Source organism: Chrysochloris asiatica, unplaced genomic scaffold (genome assembly GCF_000296735.1).
Source record: "Chrysochloris asiatica unplaced genomic scaffold, ChrAsi1.0 scaffold00137, whole genome shotgun sequence".
Classification (NCBI taxonomy): Eukaryota; Metazoa; Chordata; class Mammalia; order Afrosoricida; family Chrysochloridae; genus Chrysochloris; species Chrysochloris asiatica.
In genome coordinates, this window is record NW_006408655.1 from 5413384 (window position 1) to 5437460 (window position 24077).

A 24077-nucleotide genomic window follows, 5' to 3' on the forward strand; every position below is an offset into this window, starting at 1 on the left:
CCTCTTTTTCTCTGACCCTCCATCTTACCCAGCATGACATCCTTCTCCAGTGACTGTTCCCTCCTGACAATATGTCCAAAGTATGAGAGACGAAGCTTAATCACTTATACTACCCCAAAACTCCTTGCTCTATAATAAGAACCTAAAGTTTACTCTCAAAGTTCTCTTTTAAATGTTACAGCTAAAATGACATAAATCTTTCTTTCAACTGATATATATGTAAGGGACCAATATTAACTAGTAGTGTAATTAGTAAAACTGGTTTCCATATTTGAATCAAGCAGGTAAATCCAAGATTAAATGAAATTCAAATTTATTTTTCTGCTTTTATGTTCCTCTATTTCCTTCCCTAAAGAATAAAAAACAATGAGGAACACAGCTAGAAACGTCTTCTAAAGCACAGCTTCAAGGTGATTGATGATGAGTACACTCAGTGTCTCTGAACAAAAGGGCCACTAAATTGCTGTAAATGGTGGAGCCTTAAACTGATCCCTAGACAGAAAGCTCTTCAAGATTTCCTAGAAGTCTTGTCTATGGTCTTGACAACTGATCTTCAGAAAATGGTCATTTTGTGAAGCTGATTAAGTATAAAATTGTTGCCATTATTTGCCTTCAAGTTGATTTCCACTCATAGATACCCCATATAGGGTTTCCAAGGCCTTAAAAGGCTTCATGGCAGACAGAAACCTTATCTTTCTCCTGTGGATTTCCTAGCGGGCTCAAACCTAGAACCTTATAGTTAAAACTCTAGTACTTATCAGATGGAACCACCACACTCCCAGGTATAAGATTAAAATAACAACTACTGCAAACAGGAAGGTATATGTGCATTTCACTACAGAAGCCCAGATATTCATTAAGAGAATGAATAGTATCAAAATAAGCACCTTGGATTGTATATTCAATGTAACTGAATTGCATATTAATTGTATTTAAAGAGTTTTTCTGATAACTTCGGAAGATCCTTACTTTGGGAATAATGATTAATTTCTTTATTTTGTTTTGCAGAGAGCAAAGCATTAAGTTCTTATCTGCTAAAGGAAATGCTAGAGGTTCAAACCCAGTCATAGGCAATGCTGAAGAAAGAACTGGAGATCTGCTTCTGTAAAAATTACAGCCAAGAAAACTTTATGAGGTAGTTCTCCTCTGTCACATGGGATAGCTATGAGTCAAAATTGAATGGATAACACCTAACAGCAAGAACATCATTTAATAAAAACTATCAGTAAAATGTCAATTGTTGAACTTAAGCATCAGAGACTATGATTTTAAAAGGCACTGACCAAAATTACATTAATCTTTAAGTGAGCATTTTAACATATAATTATAATCTGAACTTCAAGTATAACTGGTATCATCTGGCAATATATTCACTGAAGGGTTTCAGGATAAAGTAGATTTATACTGCGACAGGCTATTGGAGGTCATCTAAAATAACACATTTCAAATGTTTATTGAAATAAATTCTACTTTCAAAAGAAAAAACCAGAACTACAGGTAAATAATAAAGGATACATCCTTTTTAGATAGTCCAGAATTTTCAGCTTTTATTTATAAGCTTCTTAGAGAGAAAACAAAGAAGATAGAGCTAGCTAGCTAGTCAGTTAGCTAGCCAGTCAGTTAGCTAGGTAGTTAGGTAGGTATAGATAGATATAGATAGATACAGATGGATGGATGGATGGATGGATAGATGATAGATAGATAGATAGATAGATAGATAGATAGATAGATAGACAGACAGACAGACAGACAGACAGACAGACAGACAGATAGACAGACAGATAGACAGATGAAACCACTTGCCGAGCTAATATTTTCTTGATTCTTCTTTACTCTTTCCATTTCAGGAGTTACGCTTAAGGCAGTGGCTCTGCCCAGCTGACCTTTATAATGCACCTATTATTTCAAAGAAAAAAAGGTAGAGTACTATATATCAGATCAACAAAATAATGGTCTCTTACTATTTGTTTTAAAGGGTTAACTCAGGGAGAGAAACTGTAGGGATACGGGGGTGGAAGAATATTATCTAAGGTCCTGTGAGGTGCTGTGGTGTCGGTTCCTACTCATAGTGACCCTGGGCACAACAGAATGAAACATTGTCTGTCCTGTACCATTGCTGTTGCCACTGTGACAATCCATCTCACTGGGGGTCTTCCTCTTTTGTGCTGACCCTCCACTTTACCAAGCATGATGTCCTTCTCCAGGGACCAGTGTCCCTCCTGATAATAAGCTTATTGTTGTTGTTAAGTGTTGTCAAGTCAATTCCAACTCAAAACGACCCAGTATGGGGTTTCCAAGGAGCGGCTGGTGGGCTTGAACTACTGACCTTTAGGTTCAAACCTACCTTGTGGTCAAGTATTTATACTACAGTGCTACAGCAGGATTCCAAAATCAATATGCACAAATTAATTCAATGAAAATGTGTATGTATCCAAGTTACTGTGTACTCAAATATGAGGGAGCTTCATTCAAGAAGTTCATGGAAAAAATGGAATTAAAAGATAATGGAATTTTTCCACGAACTTTTTGAAACTCCCAAATATATGAATATACCATCAATAAAACTATGTGCTTTCCCATTGCCATCAAGTCAATTCCAACTCATGGCTATCATGTGTGTTTCAGAGTAGAACTGTGCATAGTTTTTAATGACAGTGAATTTCTGGAAAGACTTTCTTGCCAGGCATCTCTGGGTAGATTCCAACCACCAGCCTCTTAGAAGCAAAGTGAATAATCATTTGGGCCACCCCAGGGAGTCCTAAAAAACTTATTGTTGTTGTTAAGTGCCATCGAGTCGGTTTTGACCCACAGTATTCCTGAACAGGGTTTCCGAGGCTGCAAATCTTTACGGGAGCAGAAAGCCTCATCTTTCTCCTGCGGAGCAGCTGGTAGTTTCCAACTGCTGACCTTGCAGTTCACAGCCCAATTTATAGCAAGCATTAAATCAATTAGGCTATACTTAGAAGGAGTCCTGGTGTGGTGCTGAAGGATAAGCCCTGGAACACAAGGTGAGTTTGAACACCAGCGTCATGGTCCAAACTCATCATATGCTCCTTGGAAATCCTATTCAGGGTTGCTATGAGTCAGAACTAACGTGATGGCACTTAACAGCAATACTTAGAAAGAATTTTGATAGAAAAAGTCTTCATGGATATTACTTAAAAGTACTCCTGTTCATAGAGAATGCTACTGTTCTATAGCGGTTTCTTAATAATTCAATATGGTAGAGCTTTCATTAAGGATGCATAGGTTACCAGAGTCATGCAAACAAAACAAAAGTCCAGCATGCTTCCCACTACTACAGTTCTCCTTCCTAAGCACCAGGCTCCTTTTCACGAATACTGGAGTCATGCCAAATGTGACTCTAAGTATATCTAAGAAAGATGAGCATCTGTATCTCTGAAACACAGTTGTTCAGAAAAGTACCACACAATAAACTGCTTTTGCTTTCTAATCTGGTCAAACGACTTTAAGAGTTTGACAAATACAATTTTTCTTTCAACTTAATAGATTTCCAAATTTCTTCTTCTGAAGAACCCAATCTATATGTTAATGACTTCAGAAGTGATTTTTACAGTGAACTGCATTCATGGATTGCATAAAGAGATGGGAGTTAGAGCAGGCCAGGAGTTGGTAGTTAAGTAAAAACAGTTAGCCCTAAAATAGGCATATCCCTAATGGTTTGCTCAGCCATAGTGGCAGTGGCTGAATACCGTTGAGTCAGTTTTGACTCATAGCAACCCTGAATAGGGTTTCCAAGGCTGTAAATCTTTATGGAGCAGAAAGCCTCAACTTTATTCAGTGGAGAGGCTGGTAGACTCAAACTGCTGTTCTTGTGGTTAACAGCCCAATTTGAAACCTATTATGCAACTAAGGGTCCTTTTTTTGCTCATTTCTCCTTAGACATCATCCAAAAATAACTAATAGCTCAGAGAAAGCAGGTAGAGGTGGGGGGGGGGGGGCTAGAGAGCAAGAGCATATACAGGAAGGAAAGCTTATTTATAAGGCCAAGATGCTACATATCACTACTGCGTTCCTGTTGGGAACCACAGAACTATAACCATGAAGACAAGAGGGATACACAGTAACTTCCAGAAAGAAATCATACAGGATTCTTTCAAACTGAGAACTCTGAGGTGGTGAATGCCTGACTTTATGCACAGTACCTAACATCCTGAACCTTTCAACTAAAATGTCAACTGAGAGTACAATAGCAACACAAAGTTATGAGAATGTTGTAAATATGAGGAGGCTTCAAAAAATTTGTGGGAAAATTCCCGTATCCTTTCATTCATTTTTTCCATGCATGTTGATACCCTCCCATACATGTTGACAAGATGCTTGATTTCATAAGGAAAAAGTTACTAAGAAAATCACACATTGCTGATATTTTTCTGGTTTTCTTTAACTCTCTTCAGCTCTGGTGGGTCGGAAATGGTAGTTGCCTGTTTAATCTCTCCTTTGTACTTTACCTGTGGAAGATAAGTAAGAATTTTAATAGAAAGCAGGATGAACCTCACCTAGATCACACAGGAAGAGCCTCAAAATAAATTATAACTTATACATTTTTTTTTCACAGTAGATATAGATCAACCTCCGAAAGGTAAGCAAGCTATGTATACCTGGATTCCACCTCATCCAACTTAGCAAACACAAAGTTTTGATTGTACTTCTTAAAAATCAGTTTTCAATAGTTACTTTGCTGCTCAATATAAAAAACAACTACAAAGACCAAGAAAACAATAACGGAGATACAAGGAACTTACTGTACAAGAAACTCCAGAATGAAGTTATTAAGAGAAGGACAGTGAAGGAAGCATGGCTGCCTCAAAAGGTCATTTATGTGCATTTAAATAAGCTCCCAACTGTCAAAAGAAGCTAAAGATACTGACATCTTCTAGGGATATTGTGAGAACACAGAAGTACTGAGTCTGAATTTCTCCTTCACCTGAGAGAATTAACTCTTAAATTGTGAAGTCTTTCAAATACTACTGATTTTAGAAAAAGAGACTCTTGTTTGTATTAGTAGACATTCCATAAAAGGGTCACAAAATATATGTATTTTTAAGGAGCTATCTGAAGGCTCTTTTAGAAGAAAGGATTCCTGGATTTCAGGAGGGTTGGGTTCAAAGTCTTATACTAGCCATGGTCCCCAAGCATGTCCTATGACCTCTTCAATTCATAATTTCCCATATCAGTAAAGCTGAGAAACGAACAATGCTGACCTCATGGATTCACATAAAGCATTTACCACAAGGCCTAGCATACCAAATGATGTCTAGTCAATTCTGACTCATGGTGAATCCACATGGGACAGAGTAGAATTGTGTGTGAATTTTCAATGACTGATTTTTCAGAAGTAGATGGTCAAAGTACCTTTGGTGGATTCAAACTTTTAACCTCTTGGTAACAGCTAAGCACATTAACCATCTATCTACACAGGGAGTTCCTACACACAGTGTTGTTGTTGTTAAATGCCATCATGTCGGTTCTGACTCATAGTGACCGTGCATAGGATTTCCAAGGCTGGAAATCTTTGTAGAAGTAGAAAGTCTCATCTTCCTCCAGAAGAGCTGTTGGTAGGCTCGAACGAACTGCTGACCTCGAGGTTCTCAGTCCAGTGCTTATCCTACAGAGCGACTGTGCTCTTCCTGCACACAATGTAGGTGCCTCATAATTATTAGCTATTAATGCTTTTAGTAGAAATATATTCTTTTGCTGTTATTAAGTACTATTGAGTCAGTTCCGACTTATAGTGACCCTGTATAGGGTTTTCCAATGAGTGGCTGGTGAGTTTGAATCACTGACCCTGCAGTTCAAACCAACTTGAGGCCCAGGACTTATCCTACATCACTATGTCACTTCAGAACTAAATGACGCTTTCCATTTTGTTTATAAGGATCCCTGTTCTGACATGATGCCAAGCATAACCCAGTCATACCAGTTGTTCTCTTGTCCTATTCCAATATATAAATTTTCTCTGACTGAGCAAATATATTGTCATATTGACAACAGCCTCACTATTCTCCAGGGCCTCACCTGGTTGTGGTTGTAAGGAGTAACTGTTTAAGCTGTGAGGTCTCTGAAGGCAGAAACTGTGTCACATCAATATTTCTATACCAGTCCCCAGAACAATGCCTGGCACGTGGAGGATGACTTTGGAAGATGTTTTTTCTGACTGAATAAACATGACTAATTATTATAACAGAACCTGGTGTGGCACTGTGGGTGAATGCGCTGAACTACAAAGTTGGTTTGAACCTCAAGGTCGGTAGTTCAAGCTCACCAGCCAATCCTCAGAAACTCTATACAGGGTCGCCATGGGTTGGAACAGACTGAAAGGCACTTAACAACAACAATTATAATAATGGAGTCCTGGTGTGGTGTTGTAGGCTATGCAATGGACACCTAACTGAAAAATCTGCAGTTCAAACCCACCAGGCACTCCTCAGAAACCATAGGGTTGCTATGAGTTGGAACCCACTTGATGGCACTTTACAACAATTATTACAACATAGTAGCAAATTTCCTGGGTTCCTATGAGAGGGTCACAGTTCATGTCCTTTGACATGTGAACATGAAAAAGAGCACCCAAACATATATAGGGTTTAAAGCTTTCCAGGGAGCATTTTTAAGAATAAACTATATTAGGGAAAGCAAAACAACTTGCCGCACTCAGCTGCTCCTGGTTCTTCCGCACCCGCTCTATCTCTGGCGTCATACTTACTGGAGTTGATTTGTAGTGTTGCTCTTTATACTGAAGCTGAGAAACAAGGTACAAGAGAGTTTGGGATTAAGGGAAATAAATGTATACAATACACAAGAATCAACTGGAAGAAAAGTCCCATGGCTAACAGAGCATTCATTAATTAAAAATTTCATTACAATTTACAACAATAAAATAAGTATTGCTAAAGTACTTCATCATCTTCATGTGACCAGTTTCAAAACTTTTTCCCTTTCCAGGTGTTTTAAATGACACCTTTGGTTGGTAGGCTTGAAGTTGTATTACAAGGAATCTTCAAAAAGCTCATCAGAATGTGTATTATACAAACAACTCTTTACATGGATTAACACGTTTTTGTGCTAAAATAAACTCATACTAATTTGTTGTAACATGTCTGAATAGGAGCTAGTTTAAGCAGTAAGAAGGATAAGAGAATGTGATGATTTGAAAAAAGCCCCCAACAGAGCAACATGAATTCTGTTAAAATTAAAGCAAGAACAAACATCAAATTTATGATGAAGTTTGGGTACAAGAATCGTGAGATCATTGATGATGTACGAAAAGTTTATGGGGACATAGTCCTAAAGAAATCAGTACTTTTAAAAATGGATAACTTGTTTTAAGAAGGGACGAGATGATGCTGACTGAAGCTGAAGCCCATAGTAGCAGATCATCAACATTAATTTGAGAGGAAAATTAATCTCTTTCATGCTCTAACTGAAAAGGACTAACAATCAACAGCAGAAACAGTAGCCAACACCATAACCATCTCAACTGGTTCTGCTGACATAATTCTGTTTGAAAATTTAAAATTAAACTTTCTGCCTGATAGCTGCCAAAACTATTGAGAAGAACTGTCTATGGAAATTTTAAGCAAATAAGATCAATATCCTAAAGCATTTCTTGGAAGAATTGTAACAAGAGGCGAAACATGGCTTTACCAGTGTAATCCTGAAGACAAAGCATAATCAAAGTACTGGTGTCCAAAAGGTAGAAGTGGTCCCATCAAAGCAAAAGTGAACCAGACAAGCATAATACCATTATTGTAAAAGACTAAGAAAAAGAACACACCCAAAAGGGAAAAAAAAAAAAAAAAAATATATATATATAAGTGCTGATCACAGGTATGTATGGGATGAGAGGTGGGGAGGGAGGGGAAGAAAGAACCCATGGTAGGGAATAGACACAGGAGAGCCTGGGAGCTGGAGGTGGTGGTGGCTGGCAATACATAAGAAGGGGGAGGGGAAAAAGAAGAACAAGGTGGACGGAAGAATGATTGGGCAGGCTTACATGGGCTAGGTGGAACAGAGGTATATCATGATATATGCACAAGTTTGGAATAATAGGGCTTCAGGATACAGGGATTGAGGCAAGGCTTGAAAAGGGAAAAGAGGGGAATAATGTTAGGATGCTTGGCCATCTTTTGAATCTTGGTTTCACTTGCCTACCATTGTGAAACAGATGCTTGGGGGAGGGGTGGCAGATAGCCAAAACCATCACAACAGAAAACATATAAGCCTGTCTTCAGTCTATAACTGACTAGAATACCTTGGGGGGATGGAAACTACCCAGACCCAAATTGGGGGAAGGGGACTATAAAGGCAAGAAGTGACTGGCTTGCAAGCTTTCAAGAGGGAGCTTAGTTCCATACAGGGCAGGGATAGGCAGAACCTCCAATGAATGATTTCCAAACTGTTGGGACTGGGCTGAGGAAAGGAAATGGGGATAAGACTCTTGTGGTACAACAGTGAATACCTGCCGCCAGGACTAACTATGAGGGCCAGAAATGTAGAGGCAGATTTTTTTTTTTTCTTGGCAAAAGGAGGAGATTGATTGATTTTGCAGGCCAGAGGCAGGGTATGGAGGAAGGTAAAATCTCCACTGAGTAGTATCCAATCTGTCTGGGCAGAACTAATGAAAGGAGATGCGGATTGGTCTCTTGTGATACAATAGTGAATAATTATTATCAGGACTGATTGTAAGGGCTGGAAATGTAAAGGTAGACATTTTGTGGCAAAGGAAAGGGGGTGATTAACTTTGCAGTGTAGGAGCAGAGGTTCCTGAGACCATCAAGGGAGAAGAAAGGAGAACAAGACACTACCCAGAGAAGCAGTGACGCCAGGGATGGAGGCAGAGACAATGACTTGGGGAGAAGGAGCTGCTGGGGACTTTAGACCCCAAGAGGGAGAGGAGCTGTGTACTGATGACCAGGAGGCAGGCTTGCGGGGTATACCCCTTGGTTGGTGGATGATGCATGGAGGGGATTGTAACCATGGCAATGAAACAATATATGACAGGATCAATGTAAAGCTGATGTCCTCCCATGTAAACTATCACATAATTCACAATAAAGCATTAAAAAAAAACAACAAAAAAAACTGAACCAGTCAAGAGCAAACGTCATGGCAACAGTTTTGGGGGATGCTCAAGGCAATGTGCATATTCACTTTCTGGCCTGTCAAAGAACGCTAACAACTGCTTACTGTGAGAGTATTTTGAAAAAATTAACCAAAAGTTTAGCCAAAAACACGTGGCAAGTCTTCACCAGAGAGTCCTCCCTCCATCACGACAAGTTTCTGCTTATTCCTCTCAGTCAACTCTAGAATTCCCATAGGAATCATTAGGCATCTACCTTAAAGTCCTTATTTGGCTCCTTCTGACTTGCTTTTATTTCCTAAACTTAAAAAAAAAAGTCTTTAAAGGGCACTCATTTTTCTTCAATTAATATTGTAAAAAAGACTGTATTAACATTGTCAATTTCCCACGTCCCTCAATTCCTTAGGGATATACTGCAAAATCGGTTTCAACTACAAGGTCAGCTGTTCAGGCTCACCAGCTGCTCCTCAGAAACCCTATACAGGGTCACTGTGGGTCAGAATTGACTCAACGGCACTTAACAACAACAATCCTTACTTACAAAAGTTTCTTAAGCTTGCTGAAACTTATGTTGAGAAGTAAAGTTTGTATTTTTTTTTTTTTTATCTTTTAATTCCATTTTTCCATGAACTTTTTCAAATCCCCTCGAATTTACTGGTGGGCCCCTGAGTTTGATCCTATCAGAAATAATAAATGTCCCTTCTGTGAAGTCATTTCTTTGTAGCACTAGAGCAGTGTTCATCAAAATTACTATTTTATATTATAGAAATAATAATTCTGTACTCTCTTATCATTATAAAGAAGGTCACACAAATCCAAATCCTGCACTTTAGTTAGATGGTCACTCTACAAAAGAATCCTGAGCCTCAAAGTTCCCTACTCTACAAAGTTGCAAAACTGGAAATGGAAATATTCCTGACCTACTGCAGAGAGGTGTTCCCTGTTAGCTGGGTAGATAGAACTCAATCATTTGTAGCATGCTTTCACAGCAAACCCACAATATCCCAGGAAATAAATGAGTATTTCACACAGAGAAACAGAATGCCGTGTCAGCTGAAAACATTTCTGACAGGTAAAAGTAGCACTAAAGGTTAAAATCCCATCATAAGAAGCTCCACAGGGATAGTCTTAATGATTTTTGGAGCTTAAATTTAGTGTGAGGGATTTTTTTTCTCTCTCTCAAGAAATCACAAGTCGTGAACATGCAAGTAAAGTGTCTAAGTCTGGAAAATAAATGAAAAAGGGCCAGGGCATATTCCAGTATGAGCTCTTTCCTCAGTGTGCAACTTTGTGTCAGTGTATGTTGTTTGAGATCCTTATGACTGGAATGACTGAGTTAAAGGGAGGAAAGTTTCATGTAATTTCTACTGATGGTAAGATACAGGAAAAGATACTCCCGATAAAGCTCAGAAGGGGGAAGATCGGTTGAATAGCATGTGGGTGTAGAAAAACTACGGCAGCCAATGTCTTGTGGATGTATATTTATGGACATATATTTGATAAGACACTTCATTTTTTTGCATTCATCCTGTCATAAGCATGCTGAATGCTTTATATGCAATATCTCACTTAATACTCTGTTTTATAGATAAGGGAATTAAAGCTTGGTTGACAAAACTACAGAAATGAAGACCGGGAACTGAAATCAAACCTACAGTCAGACATCCAGACACATGTTTTTGCCTACAACTCCAGTGTTTTGTAAATTTCCACCATTAGTACACCATTTTTTATAACCATCCCCAGATATGGGCAGGGCTGTTACACATGATAGCAATTTTTCCATCAAATTAATTCACTATTATTTTCCAATAAATGTATTTTAAAGTACTCTTACGTTTTCCCCATAAATTAAAAGACAGTAACCCTTCCTTTAAAAGAAGGTATCCATGAAAGCAGTTGAATCACTAACCCTAACATCTTAAATATCATAATAGTATTAAGAGCCACTTTAAAGGACACTGGAATTCCATAGTGTTTTATTGTTCTTCTTCTTTTGTATGTTGTTGTTATTAGCTGTTGTCGAGTCACTTTGACTCATGGTGACCTTAAATACAGCAGAACAAAACACTGCCTGGTCCTACACTTGGTGTGCTGCTGGGAGTTAATTCGCTGGACAGCAGAGTTGGTTTGAACTACAAGGTAGGTGGTTCAAGGTCACCATCTGATCCTTAGAAACCCTAAACAAGATCACAATGGGTTGGAACTGACTCAACGATACTTAACAACACCATCTTCATGATTATTGGTATATTTGAGTCCATATTGCCTCCATACTGACACCTTATGATATGTATCACAATTGGCTCTGTACCATTATCTCTAATCACTAGAAATTTTACTAAGCTCTGGACTACGAGTCAGTGGTTGATGGTTTGAATTCAGCTAGAAGTGCCTCAGATGACAATCCTCATGACCTGCTTCCGAAAGGTCACAGCCTTGAAAGTGCCAGGAGTTGAAACTGACTTAACAGCAACCAACAAGACTCATCATATGAAATCCCTCTTTCTTGAAAAGCCTTAGATCCTGAGCATGCTGGTCTATTCTGCCAGGAATACCCTTCCTCATTTAACCTACCCCAAAGCTTCCTAACTCTTCAAGCTCTAACTCACATGTTATTCTTTCTTCACATCTTTTCCTTTTTCCCACAATCATCAGCTTCCTTCCCTGCATTTCCACAGCACGTTAGGTGTTGTGTTATTTGTTATTAAATGAGATACTGCATGCAAAATATTTAAAAATATCAATTATTGTGACAGCACTTAAAACAACGTAAAATAATTATTTATTACTAAGTGTGTTTCTCCTGGAAACATCAAGAATACTCACAGCCCCTAACCTTAAGATATACCCCTCTCATCTATAAATTATAACAACTATGACAGAGAAAATATTCATATGCGTTCACTTAATAAATGAAGATATATGAGGCATTGGGGCATGGTGTAGTGGAGGACAGAAAAGTATATGAAATGTTGTCACCCCCTTTAAAGAACTGCTGTCCTTGTAATGGTATTCATTATAATTGAATTTTACCTGTCCAGGTATCATGCCCTCCTTATACATTGTCATCCAACAAAATGATTTTTAAAAAAAACAAAAAACTTAAATATGATCATACATTACTGATATTCTTTTGGTGTTTTTTTAACTCTGGAGGATCAGAAATGACTGTTGCATGTTTAATTTCATCTTTGTATTTCAGCTGTATAATTCATTAGAATATAATGTCAGTTTTATTACACACAAGTCTTGATAACTAATTAAGATTATTTATAACCATTGCACAATTGAAATTCTAATTTCAACATTAATTTTCCTTCAGTGGAAACACAGGCCTTTATTATACCTGATTCTTACAGAACTTCTTTATCCAAAAGTGTAAAGGGATCCTTATCTATTCACCTATCCATCACTACAGGCATTTTTTAATGAATATAAACAAACTTTGCTTATAAAAATAAATTTTATCATTTGGTGGGTGCAACTGAAACTCTAGAAATTATCTAAAATAATATAATGCTTTATCATTTTCTATCCAAAAAGCAGTTTCTATGTGGTAATATGTTATTATAATTTGCTGTATAATTAAAAGCAAAAGTCAAATCGAGGTAGTTACAGAGTCTTGGAAAAACTGCTTCTCTGGCTAAAAACACACAAATAATCCAGAAAACAATCACTTAACAGAAAAACAGAAAAGGGAGCGGTAGAGGAAAATGTACTGAACGCATAAGCCATAGTGTCCAGAGTCACTAGAAGAAGCGCCAGTGTCCAAAAGTCAGGAAGTATCTTCTACCCACACAATCATGTCTTGTAAAGGCCACCTATGTCCTGGCATCCATTTCATTAAAAAAAAAAAAAAAACAACTTAACTTCTTCTAATCTAATTGCAGGAAGATAAACCAGACAAATGGCAATATCACCTACTCTTACGTCTGGGATAACAAACATATCTTTAACCTTGTGAAATCATTATCAGTTTTGTTAGATCAGGGAATTTTCTAATATGCTTAAAGTTCATGCACCACAGAAGAAAGGTCTAGTGATTTACTTTAGTAAAGATTATAGACAAGAAAACCCTCTGGGGAGCAGTGCACCCTGTAACACATGGAATTGCCAAGAGTTCGGGGTGGGAGGCACAATTTGACCATAGCTAACAACAAGAAGGAGTCCTGTTGTGGCGCTGTGGGTTAATGCGCTGGACTGCAAAGTCAGTTTGAACCACAAAGTCAGTGGTACAAGCTCACCAGCCACTCCTCAGAAACCCTGTACAGGGTGGCTTTGGGTCGACAGCACTTAACAACAACAACAGTAAAAACTCATGCAAGTTTGGATTAGAGAAAAATAATGTTTATATATATATACACACACACACACAGGGAATCATTGGCTATACACAAAGGCATATGTGGAAATTTAGCAAACACTGACGTCTACACAAAACACGTTTTAGATCTCAGTAATATTTTAAATGATTAGACCTGACATAAAGAAACAGTAACTAAGCATCCTAGATATCACCAATATATTCGCAGTATTAGTAGCTGTAGACTTAGTGTGAGTAACAATACCAATATTAGTCCAGATCTAAAACAGTTAAATTGAGAGTTCACTGAAAGGGCCAACTCTAAATTAAATTCAAGAAATAGCTCTTAACTGAGAAAGCTAATAGCTAAAAATCTTGTATGCTGGAGGTGGAAAATGTCGAGATCTTTAAATGTTAGAGAATCATATCTTGGTTTGACAGATCTAACTAATCTTGAAAGGGCAACTTTCCATTTGAATACTAAGCAGGGTGTATGGCACAGCCTCACACAGACACAGAACTATGCATTTATTGTTTGCTGGAAGAGGCAGCGGGATGCTAAGAGGAGAAATGATATACTGTACAACGGTGTGTGACTTTCCTTGGATGAAAAGCTAAACATGATTAAAGATAAGCATTTTTGTTTTTCAGATGACTCTAAACTAATCAAAATGGTAGAGTTGTTTCAATATAGGCAACAGACTTGCACACTACAGAACATTTATTACATTATATCACAGTACACTGATGGGTGCGTTTCATATAGTATCATTTGAGAATGAAGGCAACAAACCTTCCACACTTTCATCCCAAACAAATTCTCTATCAGATTTGAGTGTTGTTGCCTGACACAGGCTCTCACCGCCATGGATCAGAACACAATCAAGGCCCTCATCAATGTCTCAAGCCTCTCAATCTTTCAGTTTATGCTTTCCTCAGAAGATGATCTCATTCATGCTGCAGAGATTTGTTTGCACTGGTATGCTGCAGATTTTTCTCTTTTCTAGTATATTCCTATTTGAAGTATGTTATACTGCAGCATACATTTCCTCCTTCCTTTTCTACTCTTTCTCCACAAACTTCAGTGCAGTCTCATATCTTTAGGATGCTGTGCAAATATCCCAGTTACTAACATATGTGTCTAACCAAGGCAATTGTACTTGGATTACTTCAAGAAAGATTCTGGAAGGCACTGCCTTCAGCAGTGAAGATGAAAGAGATGGATCAGGGAAGGGGTTTATGGAAAGAACTGTTTTTACTTCCTCAACAAACAACCAACTATATTAAAAGTACATGGGCAAATGCCTACTGATAATAGTAATAGTTACCCATTTTAAATGTCAGCATTAAATGAAAGAATTCTTACACATAAAAGAACTCTTATACATATAAGAATGTTTATACTTCACATTGTCTACCCTACCCAACCCAATCCAAAGGTGATTGTTGTCATTGTCAGGTGCCATCGAGTCAATTTCAACTCATCATGACCCATGTGACAGAACAGAATAGTCCCATAGGGTTTTCTAGACTGTAATAATCATTATGGAAGCCAATCACCAGTTCTTTCTTCCAAAGAGAAAGGTAGGTTCAAACCCCAACCTTTGTTTGACAGCTGAACACTTAATCACTGTGCCACTAGGGCTTATTAAAGGTGAATGAAGGGTAAGTTATTTTACAAACAATTCTGATACCAAAAGTATGCTTTTAAAAATATTGCTTGTTTTTGTTGCTTTTTGCTGGAAGCTGGCTAAAGCAGAAGATAAACAAAGCTGGAAAGCAGAAACAGAGGAAAATATGTATCTAAGATAAAGCTCAGAGATATGATTGATACAGGGTTAAAAAAAAAAAAGTATGATTTTTTTTTTTTAATATAAATCTCCACTTAAGGAAATAAATATATGTCTCAGGGCCTTAAATCACTCTTTTGTTGTTGTTGTTAACTGCCTTTGAGTTGGTTCTGATTCCTAGCAACCTTGTAAACGGTTTCTGAGGAGCTGCTGGTGAGCTTGAACCACTGACCTTACAGTTCAAACTGACCTTGCAGTCCAGCACATTAACCCACAGTGCCACAGTAGGACTCCACTCTATCAGGGTAAAATTATTTTCTCCAGCAGTACTGAACTTTATCCTTTCTTGGTAAATTTTTTTTTTTTAAGTGCCGTTGAGTCGGTTCCAACCCATAGCGACCCTGTACAGGGTTTCCGAGGGTGTAAATCCTTACGGGAGTAGAAAGCCTCATCTTTCTCCCGCGGAACGGCTGGTAGTTTTGAACCGCTGACCTTAAGGTTCGCAGCCCGATTCGTAACCACTATGTACAGCTAAAATTCTGTTCAAAGAAATTAACTCTAGTCATAGATATCATTACTATACAATTAAAATGATATATTTCATATGTGCTATAATTTATCAAAATGAAACACTGCTTTAGGTTTCATTCTGAAAGTTAGAACTTTGATATTTGATGAAATAGCATTTCAATAGAGTGAAGTATGGGGGGAGGGGGAAGCAGCCAGTTTAGTAAAGAATTAACAGCAATTATCCAGCTTATGTTTTCTTTTAGAAAGGATAATTAATGCTATAAACAACTTACTGAACTAATAGTCTCCTGATTTTTCTTCACTCGCTCAATCTCTGGGGTATCTTTAACTGCTGTGCCAGCTCCTACTTCTTTTTTATAAAATACCTTTATTACAAGAGAAGGCAAAGAGTAACTATAGGCTTATTAGAAAATTCAATAGGACAAATTCTTATAAAAGAAAGGCAATAGTATAGTACTGTGAAAACAGCTTCTATTTATGAGTACCAACTTTGTATTTTATTAATCAATTAAATAATCCATTATAAAAATCAATTTCCAACTTTGATTCCATTTTCCATAGTCTTTTAATTAACCCTCTAATACTTTTTCTCAAGCATGTCTGGTACTTTACCTCAAGACAAATGATTTGCTCTATGAATACAAAGTGGCAAACTTGTAATAGGTTTCCTTCTTCAAATATAAAAATGTGTATATGAGAATAATCAAAGCACATATTACAAAAGCGCATTAAATTGTTATCATTTAATTCAAAAGCAGCATGAATTTTAAGTAACTGCTACTCTCCAAACAAGATATTCCTGTTCTCTTCGAAGAAACTATTAGCTCTAGCATCAACATCAACTCAAAGTCTGTTTTCCTCATTCTTTACTTATACCTAACTTTCCCATGTTTCTCCACTCCTCCCAATATCCACTCCTTCCAGACACAAAACAAAACAAAAAGCAAGGACCCTCCATAAGAAAACAGAAGCATTATAAGAAAAGTTGTTAAGAGCTGTTGAGTTGGTTCTGACTGATAACAACACTAGATAGGGTTTCAAAGGTGTGTCTGGTGGGCTTGAACCAACATTTGGGTTAGCACTTCAGTATTTATCCTACAATGCCACACCAGGACTCCACAGAAGTAAAGTAGATGACAACAAACTACTTTCTATTTTGACATTTGGTAATGCAATATGCTGGAAGTGAGAGGTGGTAAATATTAGAGAAGAATTCCTCCAGAAGTCAGATATCTGGAGTACTATGGGGTCACATAATTCTAGGGCAAAACAATCTCCCTCATACTTCCAGCAAGATATTTCATTTCTCACCACAGCATGGTCCTCCCTGTGAAGACACTAATGCATTTGGACCCCATTCTCTGAGGATTAGGGGTCCCCAATATTTTTTAGAAAAATTGCTAAAGGCCTCAAGTTTAAAGGACCTTAAATTATAATGAGATACTTGCTCAACTACTAAATGACTGAGTTAAATCTACATGAAAATACAGGTTGTGTGGTCAACTCTTTATCATTTTTGAAAGTTTACATATTCATTAAATGAAAGCTAAAAATCTTAATTGATGGGGCTGATAAAATCCCTATTCCTCAACATAAAACTAAGTAAGTTTTGGAATTGGTGGTGAACTAGTAAATTCATAGATGATCAGTGGAAAGAATAAATCCATCATCTGGAATGAAATCATTTCATTTGATTATTTTAAACTTCAAAGTAAAATCTGTATAGCTTTTTCCTGAGTTAAATTTTAAAAATCGATTAAAAAGAACCAATGAGGAAATTGGTAACTTCAAAGTAATCATGACAAATTGTAACTTGCAGGAACATGTGGTCTTACTGTTATTTTAAAGAAGTAAAGATAATACATTTGACAGAAAAGTCAGGCAAATCAGCAGGGAAAAAAATCATAACGAAAAAACATTACTCTTACAAACATAAAATGCCAAGGTGGCAAATAAAAAGAAAAAAATGGCTACTCACTGTACTAATGTTTTGTTGAGTTGTCCTAATTCTCTGGATTTCAGGAGTATCTGCCACAGGAGAATATTTAGAAAGCATCTTCTCTGCTTCATCTTTATATTTTCTCTAAAAACAAAAACATTTAATATAAATCGGAAACTATGTATATGTATGTGTTATATGTGTGTATGTGGGTGAGAGAGAGAGAGAATGATACCATTTTTTCCAATTTTACCATACCATCTGGCTCTGAATTATTTATAATGCAAAGCAGTTATTGATTTGAAAAAAGAAAAAGAAGAAAAGAGCTAGTGGAGTAAGCGAACAGTCCAGGTCCCTTGAGTTCCCTCATCTCTACTTATGTAGAGTAGAGATGGTTCATGGTCAAACACCTCGGAGACATGTCCACTACATCCTTTCCAAATTTAGGACTTTCTCTTTCCTAGGAAGCCCTGTTCAATGTGGCCTCGTAGCTTCTCCAAGAGACCTGACTATCTATCCCTACTTCCTTTCATGCGTCTGGATCTATGGGTTGCTGCCTACTACATTTGATTAGGTATCCTAGTGGGAAAAGTACAGCATTTTTGTAGTTGAGATAAAAATCTAAATTTCTACCTACTAACTAGGAGTCCTGGTATGGGATAAAGCACTAGACTGCCAGATTGAGATGAACCACAGGTCAGCAGTTCAAATTCACCATTCTTTGGAAACTCTATACAGGGTCACTATGAGTCGGAACTGACTCGATAGCACTAAACAACAACAATATACACTTTGAAAGAACTCTGGTGGTGCAATGATTAAGTGCTCAATTGCTAACCACAAGGTCAGCAGTATGAAACTAACTGATGTTCACAAAGAAAAGACCTGGCGATCTGCTTCTATGAAGACTACAGTCTTGGAAACCTTATGGGTCAGTTAGTTCTTCTATGCCCTACAGGGTGGCTATAAGCCAGAATTGACTCAACAGCACACTGCAACAAAAATATGAGGGAGCTTCAGAAAGTTTGTGAGTAAATGGAATCAAAATATAAAAGAATTTTTCCATGAACTTTTTGACACTCCCTCATATACTTTATTTAAGTTCTGATGCATTAGGAGCAATGCCTTATATAGTGTTGTTCTTGTTGGGTGCCATCAAGTTCATTTTGACTCAAAGCAGCCCCCTATAATAGAGTAGATCTGCCCAATAGGATTTTCTTGGCTATTATACTTATGGGAGGAGATTGCTAGAACCTTCCTTCTTGGAACCATTAGAGAGGTTTGAATCACCAACCTTTTGGTTAGCAGCCAAATGCCTAGCTGTTGTACCACCAGGGATCCCTTCCTTGTAGTGGTACAAATACTTATGTAGCACGTCCTAACTAATACGTATTGTTCTTCAGGGTTCCTACCCCACTCCAAGGTCATAATACTTAACACCTATAGCTAATTTAATCAACCTCAAAAGTGAATACTGTTATTATCCCCATATTACAGATGAGGAAACTGAGGTCCTAGCCAGTAGGTGTCAGAGCTGGGATTAAACCCAAGCTGTCTGATCCAAAGTCAGTGAAGCTAACTATTCTGGCACACTGCTGTTAGTTAAGAGAGGTAACTACTGCTTGTGCTGGGATGCACCACTGTGTTATTGCATCCTCTGATGTAATTCATTGAATCCTATATTGACTAAAATCCCTTAAAATCTGATGCATCCTGTGTCACACTGTTTCTCCTACATCCAGTTTTCCAACAGTGTTAAGTTACAGCAGAAAGTGTGACTGAGAGCTCAGGCATCACTTTCTGTGGGGAGTCTTCACTCTTTATGCTTTAATCTCTGGTAGTGTTTCTCATGGTTTATTAAACTATATTTGTATGGTTTTTTGAGTATTAACTATCCATAGATCCCCAAAAGCAAAACCATCTTCATGTAGCCAGGTGGTCAGAATGCATCTGCTGAATAAACAAATGAGCTTAGCATTCTTGAGACAGCAATTTATCTCCACTGACTCAAATGGCCATTGATCCATTTTACATATTTACCTAGGATCTCAATTCTACCATTGTAGCTACAGAGAGCTTCTCCGAATCCACATAGTAACATGGGTGCACTGAGAAAGCTGAGAAACAGACAACATTACCATATTGATGCCTCATTTGAACCAATGGATATCTGGGCTCCTGTTTATCTTTTAACCAGAATTTTTAAAAATTGGGCACAACTTTGTTAAAAATCATCTTAAGCCTGAAGCCTACTAATCAAATTTAATTCAATTTTTCTATAATTATTTCAATTTTTTTTTTCATTCTCCCTTACTACTTTTTTTCTATTGGGATTCATTCTTCTCCACATAAATTTTATAGCAAAGATAAAACTGACTCATTAATATTTTGCTCAAATGAGATTTTATCAGTAACCTCTTCTTTCATTAAATGTTTTATTTTGTAGCCATTATTTCTCCTACATCCAGTTTTCCAAAGAATATCCACCAAACATACTTGGCATTATCTAAATTTTACCCAAAATACTTAATTCTTCACTTAATTTTATTCAATACTAAATTTTACTTTTTGTTAATTTTAGTCAATGCTAGTTTTGCTTGGGATTTATTTTAAATAATAATACTCATAAAATGGGTAAAAGACAAATGTTGGTTCTGATGTTAGGAGCTATCAAGTCAACTTCAACTCATAGCAACACTGTATGACAGAGTAGAGATCCCCTGGAGGATTGTCTAGTCTGTAAACTTTATGGAAGCAGATCCCAAGACCTTTCTCCCAGGGAGCCATTGAGTAGGTTCAAACTGCGAACTTTTCAGTTAGCAGCCAAAAGCTGAACCATTGCACCACCAGGGTGCCTTAAAAGACATGTAGTGTGTGATTATTTCCTGTAGTATGTATGAGCAAACAGCATTAGATACAAGTCTGAAATGGAGTCAAAAGAAAAAGGTCAGAAATGTCCTTGAATTCAAAACAGGGGGTCCCCAAACGGGGGGAGGGGAGGTTCCCGTGCAATAACTTCTGTTGAACAGAAGCTTCAACAGGTGTCCCTTCCATTAATGAGGCTAATCAAGTTTGGTCAATCATTCCTTTATAATTGAATGCACTGGCTTTGAATGCAATGCCTTTGAAAAGATATAAATTATACAGACACACAAAGCACACAGAGATTTGCTATTACAACACAATATTCTGAGTACCTTCATTCCATTCGCCACCAACCTGGCTATAGATTTCCGCTGCTCTCTTGGCTCGAAGCATATCAGGGATATCCATGCTCACTTGCATCCCCTTCCCTTTAATTTCATTTTCTAAGTCTTTCTTATAGTCTTTCTAGGAAAAGAGAAAATACTTTTCAGAGTTTTGCCTAACTTTCCACAGCAATGTAGATATTTATACATTTGAATCTCAAAGCCACCATGTGTATATAACATGTCTGCAAATAAATCATTACAAATAAGGGAGTTCCTATTATACTACATACTCGCAACGAGTCCAGGTTGCGCTATAGAATAAACACTGAAAGTACAAACTTGCCAGTCACGCCACAGGAAAAATACAAGGCTGTTGGCTTATGTAAAGATTTACAATCTGGGAAACTTTATGCACTGTCCCTATGAGTTGAGATTAACTCAGTGGCATGATTTTGTCTGGTTGTTTTTGCACGTTCACATGATTTTCACCTTTATATACTTTTTAACACAATTTGATGTTTTATTATTTTAAAATATTCTATCATATTATGTATGTTCTTACCTGGCTAACAATTTCTGATGCTTTCTTAGCTCTCTGGATATCAAGAGTATCTGTGCCCACCTGCATACCTTTCCCTTTAATTTCAGTCTCCAGATCCCTTTTATAGTCTTTCTGTGTAAAATAAAACACACAATTAGGACTCTCCAAAAACTTGAAAAATTACACTGGAAAAAAAAAAATGTAATGTCATTTGGTATCACGACCATGTCTTTTGGAGATAAGTTAAACACTTATTTCTTTTATAACTATAGAACCAGAGTGACTTCTTTACAATTAATCAGAATGATTTTAATTAATCTAAATTAAGAAAAATAAAAACAACTGGAGTTAACCAAAGGCAAATTTTATATTTGAATATGATAAAGTTGATGAACTAGTGATTATTATATTAGTAACTCAATTTATAATTATCAGTAAAATGTGGCTATAAAATTGCAATTTATGCTCTGTGGTAAATAACGGTTAGTTGCTTCCTAGAAATCGACAGCCCCTTTGCTCATCAATTTGTTGTTGTTGCTGTTGTTAGGTGCTGTGAAGTCAGTTCTGATTCAAAGCGACCCTCTATATTGTTTCCAAAGAGTAGCTGGGGGGTTTGAGTTGCTTATCCTACAGCACCACACTAACAGCTCCCTGATTTGCTTCTGGCCAACTCATCACTCTCCTATTCTATACCATTCAGTTTGGGTGAGATCAACTCAAGCCGCTGGGTCCTGTGGGGTTTAAATAAATCATTATACCCCAACGTTGGCCTATAATGATTGGGTCAGGGATGAAGACATTTATTTTTCCACAGGAAACATCAGAAGAACTTTATCTTTCCTGTTGGACATGAATGAAGAAGCATGTAGCCCCTTGGAGTTTCCAACAGCTTCTTTGCAAAGAGGATAAGAAAGTCTGCCTGACTGAAAGAAAGAAAGCAAGACTTGATGACATTGTTTGAGTTGTTGATTGAGCTAGGCCTAAGGATAAACCCATTCCTACACTAGTCTGAGTCCTTATGTGGCCCTCTAGGATAAGCACTGGGCCACAAGGTCAGTTTGAATTGTAAGGTTGGTGGACGAGTTGGAATTAATTTGACAGCACTTAACAATAACAGCAGCAAAAACAACACACAAACCGTAGTCATCAAGTAAATTCTGACTCATAGCAAGCCCAGCCACAGATGAGAATTGCTCCATGGGATTTTTTGGCTGTAATCTTTACAGAAGCCGATCACCAGACCTTTCTCCAACAGCGTCTCTGAGCGCGTTCAGTCAACTTCTAGGTTCATTGTTATTGTTAAGTGCCATAAAGTAAGTCTGTTCCGACTTTAAGTGACCCTGTGTAAGATTTCTGAGGAATGGCTGGTGAGTTTGAACCACCAACCTTGAAGTCCAAACCATCCCTGTAGTCCAGTACTTATCCTACAGTGACACACCAGGACTCCAACTGCAAACCGCTTATGCTACCCAGGGACCTTACTAGTCCAAGAATGAGAAATGATCTACATTTTATCCCATGTGAGTTGGGATATCTGTACTTATAAAAGAGTCATAGTTAAAACAGACAACATATTTTAATATACTCTTGCACATGTAAAAACTAGTGAGCAGGGATGGTTTGTGGAGCCCGTTAATACCCACGCTGTCAACATGTCCCGCTACCTGCACGCCACCCCTCCCCCTCAACACGTCTCTATGATACCAGGTCTGAAGATTTACATTGAGAATTTGGTCGCTATGGCCCTATAGTTGATGTGTATGTTCCACTTGATTTCTACACTCAACGTCCAAGAGGATTTGCTTATATTCACTTTGAGGATGATCATGATGCCGAAGATGCTTTACATAATTTGGATAGAAAATGGATTTGTGGACGTCAAATTGAAATGCAATTTGCACAAGGAGATCGGAAGACACCAAATCAGATGAAAGCCAAAGAAGGAAGGAATGTGTACAGTTCTTCACGCTATGATGATTAAGACGACTACAGATGTTCTAGAAACTGAAGTTATGAAAGAAGGAGATCAAGAAGTGGCTCTTTTGATTATAACTATAGAAGATCTTAGAGTCCTAGAAACAGGAGACCGACTGAAAGATCACAGCGTAGCAGAAGCCATTCCAACAATGACAGATTTAAACACCAAAATCCATCTTTTCCAAGATCTAATTCCAACTCAAGATCATGGTCCAAGTCCCAGCCCTAGAAAGAAATGAAGGTTAAATCACATTCTAGACCAAACTGCAGCCAGAATACCCAGTACAGGTCTGCTTACTACACGTCAAGAAAGATCTGATAAAGCGGGAAAAGAACCACAGAAAGGCAGTTCAAGTGACCAAAGGGTGGGTGGAAGGTGACTCTGGTCTGAAAAGATACAAGAGAATGTTATCGAAAGCTACATGGAATAACTGAAGTCCCTTCAAGTTTGAAAGTAAACGTTTTAGGACAAATAAAAGGAAATTCAACTTTGTATTTGTGGAAACTAATCCCAAAATATAAAGAGGTTTCTATTGATTCATGAGTAATAATAGGTCCATAATAAATTATTGAAAACTAGGATGTCTGAACATTAATGATGAAACAGCCATAGTCTATTACAGTGCGTCTATTGGTCTGCCTCAACCTGAATTGGGTGGAAAAAGGAATGGTCCAATATAAATTTTTTTCTTGGTTGTC

At 37.5% G+C, this 24077-nt stretch overlaps 1 protein-coding gene and 1 pseudogene across 2 annotated transcripts in view; one reads left to right on the forward strand and one right to left on the reverse strand.

The window, feature by feature from the left end:
• Window positions 1-24077, reverse strand: part of NEBL (nebulette) — a 598576-nt gene that overhangs the window by 51430 nt on the left and 523069 nt on the right. Inside the window, exons 15-22 of one of the 2 annotated variants that reach the window (XM_006869893.1) lie at window positions 21423-21533; window positions 20889-20999; window positions 17709-17813; window positions 16003-16095; window positions 12225-12308; window positions 6671-6763; window positions 4380-4472; window positions 1804-1896 (exon numbers count right to left, since the gene is read on the reverse strand). The exons of the other annotated variant lie outside the window; for it this stretch is intronic. Of the exons in view, the coding sequence (XP_006869955.1) occupies window positions 1804-1896; window positions 4380-4472; window positions 6671-6763; window positions 12225-12308; window positions 16003-16095; window positions 17709-17813; window positions 20889-20999; window positions 21423-21533 (783 nt within the window). The remainder of the gene's footprint in view (window positions 1-1803; window positions 1897-4379; window positions 4473-6670; window positions 6764-12224; window positions 12309-16002; window positions 16096-17708; window positions 17814-20888; window positions 21000-21422; window positions 21534-24077) is intronic. 2 annotated transcript variants of the gene reach the window in all.
• On the forward strand, window positions 23086-23697 carry LOC102827930 (annotated as a pseudogene).